Here is a 6,395-nt window from a genome sequence, read left to right as displayed (position 1 = left end):
TAGACGCACGGGGTCCCTTGGAAAAGGGCCAGCTCTTAGTTTTCAGCTGTTTTTTTTGGCTGCATAAAATTGCTAGAGCAAATCTCCTGTTGCAGACAACTCGGGCTGACCACAGCAGGGCCGGAGGTTTCAACACTCCTGGTTTCTATTTAACATCTCTGGGGTTAGCTCGGGAATCGCGTCTGTGCCCCTAACGGCGCTGACACCACGTGGCCCCATGCTGCACCCTTGAAAGGCTCTCCAGGCATCCCAGGGTGCTGCAGCCGGGTTGAGAATCTATTTTACAACCTCAACGCACGGCTTTTTAAATGCATGGCTTTTTAAATGTAACTCCCTAAATGTTTCAAGAGCTTAAATATTGCACAAAACCCCAGAAACCATCACGCAGAACAGCGCCGAGCTGGGCCAGCTGCGGGGCTGAGGTCTGGTGCAGTAAAGGCTTTGCTGCGCCAGAAACGCGGTGCAGCGCCGGTCAAGCCGGCTCCGCAATTGAATATATTGCTGAGGTCAGAAACCAGCTGGGCCCAGCTTGAGCATCCCCACGGCAGCAGCTTGCACTTCCAAACCAACGTTTCCCACGCTGCAAAGATCGACATCCACCTCCTCCCTCTGGGCACCGACGCAGGCCGGTTTTTGCTTTCCCTGGGCCAGGAGCACAATAAGATGACGAATGAAATCCAGTGAGGCGTGTTTTCCACCTAACTGCAGCCGCAAGAGCAAGGAGCCAAATGCCGCACATGCGGAGAATCAGCTGGGGCTGCACGGTCCCGTCGCTGCCTGAGCTGGCTGGAAAGAGCTGGGCGCCACGAGGGAGATGCTAGGGACGATGCCTAGAGGACCGCATGGAGAGATGGATAGCTACCCCAAGTGGCTTAGGCTCGAGGGGGAGGCCTGTAGGGTCAGGGGGACTGCATAGGTGCTTTGGGGTCCGGCTGCCCTTTGCATAGGGGATTTGTGCATGCAGCTGCAGCCCCTGGTCTTGGCTCAGGACTCGCGCTGGAGACGAGGTTTGTGCCTCCCTGGGACAAAGGATAACCTCCATCCCTGCTCTCCCGGATGGTACGGACATCCTCAGCCAAGACCCCCTGCCCTCCACAGCCTCCTTGGGGTGCAGGTGGGAGCCCCCTCCATGCTTCTTGACCACCCGAGGACCCTGCGGTCTCCCACCCTCCCCTGAACGGTCCGGCCACGTGAGGAGCCCTCCCCGGTGTGCTCCGCTGGGTGCCCCCTGCCCCCCGAGGCCGCGCTCGCCGGACGTGCGGCTGGCTGGTGCCGCCTGGTTACACAAGGCACAAGTTCAGGCTTCTCTCCCCAGCAACCATCCCCGGCCCCGTCCTGCCCAGGCTCTTCCCCCCACTCTGCCAGGGGCCCGTGGGCTCAAACATTAACTGCGACCCCCCAGAGGCCACTTCGGCATCCGGAAAGTTTGGTCAAGGGCCGGTTAACTGGTGACTCATTGCTGCTCCGGCCGGCACAGGCTGCGACCAGCCCCAGCCCTTGCATAAGTCGTCCCCCCCCTATAAACCCCCGGAGGCATCTGTCCCTGCCCCAGAGGTGCCCGTCTCCCATCCTCACGCGCACCGTCTCCCTCCCGGGGCTGCAGGGAAGGAGTCGGGATGGAGGTCGTTCGCATGGTGAGTATGGACCAGCAGGACGGATGGGGCCGAGGGAGAGGAATTGCTCCCGAGTCGCTGCGCCCTGCCTGTCCACGTCGCCCCAAGCCCCGGCGGGGAGCGCACCTCGCAATGAGCTCCTGCGGGCTTGCGCCTGCCTAGCTCCCGGTGTCCCAGGAGCTGCCACGGACCGGGTCAGGCCTAGGACCATCGTGCCAGTCTCCTGTGTCATGTGGAGGCTGCAAGGGAGAGTGACCAGGGTTTTCCCCCGTTGCATTTAGGGTCCAGGCAGCTGTGCTTCAGCGGCCGTGCCCCTCGCTGCCGCGCGCAGCAGCTCCCGATGCCCCCTTCCACACCTCCAAGGCTTTGGAAAGGGTGTGCAGGAGGTGCGGGGCATCGTCCCATAATAGGATGCACACTGTTTTCCAGTGAAAAAGAAACGAGAGGCTGCCCTGATATGCTCGGGGCCTCGGGCCGGGGGAAGCTGTTTGCAAACAAATCTGGGTTTGGCGGGGCACTGACTGCAGCTGCAGGGCAGGGCAGAAACCTGGGGCTGGTACCCCCAGCCTGGCCACAGACAGAGCTGCTCCCTGCACCCCCAGACATGCCCCCATGGCCCCGAAGTGCCCCTCGCCGCCCTCTGTGCATTGCCCCTGCCCCTCAGGCACCCCCAGCTCTGCTCTGTCCCCTGCACCCCACATCTCCCCCATGCTCAGCCAGCTCCGTGCACCTGTGCTCCCCCCCACCCCAACCCCCATCTCTGATTTGTCCTGGGTTGAAATGCCCAAAGGACAAAGCTGCCCAGTGCAGGGTCCTAGGTAGCAATGCAGCTGTACTGGGTGGGCTGCGGGGCTGAGCAGAGGCAGACATAACTGCCAGGATAAAGGAAGAAGAAAGGAGATCACGGCCTGTTAACACCTGCGGGGTGACGAGATTAGCAGGAATGAAGGTGACAAAAGAGGAGACCTGGAAGCCACCGGCTGCCTTGGCCCCTACCAGGCAACTGGTTTCAAACTTTGGAGCAGGAATCAAAGGGGGGTGTGATTGCGACCAACCTCCCCCATTTCCCCCCATGGATGGTACTGACCCCATCCCACTGCCCTCCCCGCAGCGCCTGATCCCTGGCCCCATCAGCCCTCAGCTGGGCAGCCCCCCATGCCCTCTCCTACTGGCACAGACCCTGCCTGCCCGACAGGATCCTGTGTATTCGGGAGCTGCATCATCTGTGCCCACATATCGGGAGGCATGAAGGGCCATGCCCAGGCCACGGCCAGGCTTGAGCTGTGTTGGAGTGTGCAAGGGGCCGGGCGAAGTGTCCTCACACCCGCCTCGCCCGCAGCCTGGCATCTGGCCCTACAGAAAAGAGCCGGCAGGATGGACCCATGGACACTCAGGATGACAGGGCTCAGCCATGAGCACTTTGGGGCTCGTATAATTTGGGGCTGGGGTCCACGCTTCCTGCCGCCACGTTGCACGAAGTAGGTCCCTGCTGTGCGCGGACTTCCCGTATGCCCTTTTTGTGGGGTGAAGTGCTGGGTGGAGCTGGAAATCCCTCCTGCCCTTCTCTTCCCTTTGCCAGGGTTTATTTCTTGCCCCCATCTAGCTGGCGTATTCTCACTGGCATCCTTAACGCTAAAGGAAGACCTGTAGGTCCGGGGCCTTTCCTCCTCCCTAAAGGAACGCACGCATTTTTAGGTGGCCAGCGCTGTTTTAAATAAAGCAGATCCAATGAGCCCGTGAATCCGTCTGCAGCGACACGTGTACGGTCCGCGGGGAGGAAACAGAGGGATAAAGGGGAAAGGTCTGGATGTACCCATGCACTTTCCTTTTCGGTGCAGCCCGCAAAGTGGCAAATGAATTAAATACTTGCTCAGGGGCTGCAATGGATTAGCAGCAGGGAGCGTGCTGCAGGGCAGGAAGAAGTGAGGCTAGGACAAGAGGCAGAGCAGAAAGAAAAGCCCTCACCTGCCTGGAGGTGAATCTATCCCAGACCTCCTTGGGACGGAGGCTGGTGCACTAGCTGCTGGACCAGAGGCTGGCGGTGGTTTTCAACCTTTTATTTATTTGCAGACCCTTCGAAAATTTCGAATGGAGGTGCGAACGCCTCTGGATTGCAAGCGTGGGTATTCACGTGCTTCTGACTGATCACAGTTATCTCCCATGGAGCCCTTAGGCATGGTCTGCGGACCCCCGCGGGGTGAAAACCCCTGGCCTAGGGAACGGGGGGTTGCAGTCTGATCCAAGAGGGGCCGACAGGGAAAAGTCCCGGCCAGTCGCATGCAGCACTGGTGCTGCAAGAGAGCCCGTCATCTAGTCCAGCCCCCGGGAATCGCAGAATCTATCATAAAATCACAGAAGGGACCTCGGGAGGTTACATCTAGGCCTGTGAGAGCTGAACCCGGTGGCCAGGTCCAACCCATCTCGTCCTGAGGCCACAGAGCTTCGTTCTCCATTACAAGGGCATGACGTTTAGAGAAGGCCGAGGGGGATTGAATAGCGGCCCTAGGTCCCTGCAGGGGGGCTGCAAAGAGGACGGAGCTGGGCTGTTCTCAGCAGGGGCAGATGGCAGGACAAGGAGCAATGGGCTCAGGCTGCAGCAAGGGAAGTTGAGGTTGGATATTAGGAAGAATTTTCTCATGAGGAAGGTGGTGAAGCACTGGGACAGGTTACCTAGAGAGGTGGTGGGGTCCCCATCTTTGGAAGTTTTAAAGACCTGGCGTGCAGGTTTGGACCGTGTCTGTGATGCAGAAGCATCTGTAACACCTTCCTTACAGCGCCGGTGTGCAAACAACTGCTATGCTTCCTGCCACCATGCTGAGCCCTTCTTAACCAACCCTCTGAGTTTCTCAAGCTCTTTATCTAGCTTTGCAGCCAGCGGCTGTCAGACCTCTTTGCACAGGCAGGGCCTTGCTCCGGCGGCTGGTTTGCGCTGCTAACTTTGATCGGATTACCTTCCCGGGTCCAAGGAATCTCTGTCCCATCCTGGCTTTGCCGGGCAGCCCTGCCGGGGGTGGCCGTGTCCTTCCTGTGACCACCGGCAAATTCTCCCTGTTGTCGAGGGTTAATGCTGCTGCTCTGTCCAGCCCCCACGTTTTGGGGTGGCCCGTCAGGCTCTGAGGGCAAAGGGATATTTGCACCTTACAGGCTACAAGCAGACAATGCGTTTATCCCGGCGTGCATCATGCTATCCCAGGACAAAGTGCAGTCATTCAGACGCCCGTGTTTGCTGTCCTGGGATAAAGCCTAGAAAGGTTCCCAGGATAAGAAGCACTGCCGGTTTATCCCGGGATGCCGCAGCGCACCTGGGATTGCATCCTGGAATCAAAGGCAGAACTTCACTAAACCCCGATCGCAAGGGCGACGTGTGTACGTGCCCATCCTGGGGTACGTCTGATCCGGGTCAAACTCTGTCCAGGGACAAAGGCAGCGTCTGTTCCTAGCTGTGGACCAACCACCTCCGAGGCGTGTGAGCTCTCGTCACCAGGGAGCAGAGCTACACGGGAGGCAGTCGCATGAGCCCTGATAGCGCCCACAACGCAAACTCCTTGGTTTCTTGGGATCTGCCATCTTGCTCCCTGCCCCGAGCTACAGCTTCAGCAAAGAAACAGGTCGTAAGAACAGCAGAGCTGCCCTGGACCGGGTCAGACCCGAGTCCGTCGTGCCCGGTCTCACAGTGGAGGCTGGAAGGGAGAGCAGCTGGGTCTGTACCGAAGGTCCAGGCAGGTCTGATGCAGAGGCCGTGCCCCTCGCTCCCACGTTCAGTAGTCCAACGAAGCGGATCTGCCCAGGGGCACGTCGTGCCAAGCAGGTACCCCCCGACTTCCCCCGCTTGCGGCGGTGCAGGCATCTCTGCAAGCAGGGAAAGCGAGGCAGGCGCTCCCGGGGGCCCAATCCTGCAGGGTGCACAGGATGGGGCCCCTCACGTCCCTGGAGCACCTGCCTGGGGCAGCTCCGGGCTGCCCGTGTTCTCATGCCATAAAGGGGACAGAGGTCCACTGCCCCGAATGACCCGTGCAGATGCTGGGACACCTGGGAGTGGGGCAAGGTCAGGGCCAGCGTCCCAAACACGCTCGCACGCAGACGGATGCGTGGCTGGCCATGCCGTCAGCTGAACCCATGCTGGTGGGGTGGAGGGGCTAGGAGGCCGCGTGTCTGTCCTCCCCTCACGGCTCCTCTCCCCCCAGGATGCAGACCCCTCGCAGACATACCGTCCAGAGGCAGGGGCGGCGCCGGGCAAGCTGAAGGCAGACTTCAGGAACTACATGGTGAGCTCCTCCCTCCTCCCTTGGGCACTGGGACAGGACCGGAGGCTGCTGCTGGCAAAGGCCGGCACTGCCACGCTTGCACCAGCCAATGCTCCCGACCTGCCCTGCGCGTGCTCCCTGCTCCTGGCTGAGGCTGGGTGCCGTTGCAGGAGGGCATGCTCCTGGACCGCGTGTACAACACTTACCTGCTCATGCACACGCACCAGACTGTTGACTTCGTCCGCAGGAAGGTACATTCCCCTCCCCGTCGCATGGCCACCCCCTCCCCAGAGCCCGGGCAACCCTCCCTGGGAATGACCTGCCTCGGATAGGCCCTGATCCCAGGGTGGGGGCTGAGGTGACCCCCCAGTCCTGGTGCTTGAGTCAGGGGGCTCACAGCCAGGCCGTCCCCAGCACGCAGAGTACAGGGCCTGCTCCCATCGCCGCCTGAGCATCATGGAGGCCCTGGACCTGCTGGACGACTTGGTGGACGAGTCGGACCCGGATGTGGACTTCCCCAACTCCTACCATGCCTACC

The 6,395-nt window shown here is 60.6% G+C and overlaps 1 protein-coding gene across 2 annotated transcripts in view; it reads left to right on the top strand.

Moving 5' to 3' along the window:
* The first annotated feature begins 1,526 nt into the window (after positions 1-1,526).
* The window catches only part of MIOX (myo-inositol oxygenase), a 12,210-nt gene continuing 7,341 nt past the window's right edge, over positions 1,527-6,395 (top strand). For both annotated transcript variants that reach the window (XM_019509696.1, XM_019509695.1), the window contains exons 1-3: positions 1,527-1,634; positions 5,798-5,878; positions 6,028-6,108. In XM_019509696.1, coding sequence (XP_019365241.1) covers positions 1,617-1,634; positions 5,798-5,878; positions 6,028-6,108 — 180 coding nt within the window. In that variant the 5' untranslated portion in view covers positions 1,527-1,616. The remainder of the gene's footprint in view (positions 1,635-5,797; positions 5,879-6,027; positions 6,109-6,395) is intronic.

The sequence above is a fragment of the Gavialis gangeticus genome, unplaced genomic scaffold (assembly GCF_001723915.1).
Source record: "Gavialis gangeticus isolate Ggan-Ray unplaced genomic scaffold, GavGan_comp1, whole genome shotgun sequence".
Taxonomy (NCBI): Eukaryota; Metazoa; Chordata; order Crocodylia; family Gavialidae; genus Gavialis; species Gavialis gangeticus.
The sequence above is the reverse complement of the archived record's forward strand: the minus strand, read 5'-3'. Positions and strand labels throughout refer to the sequence as shown.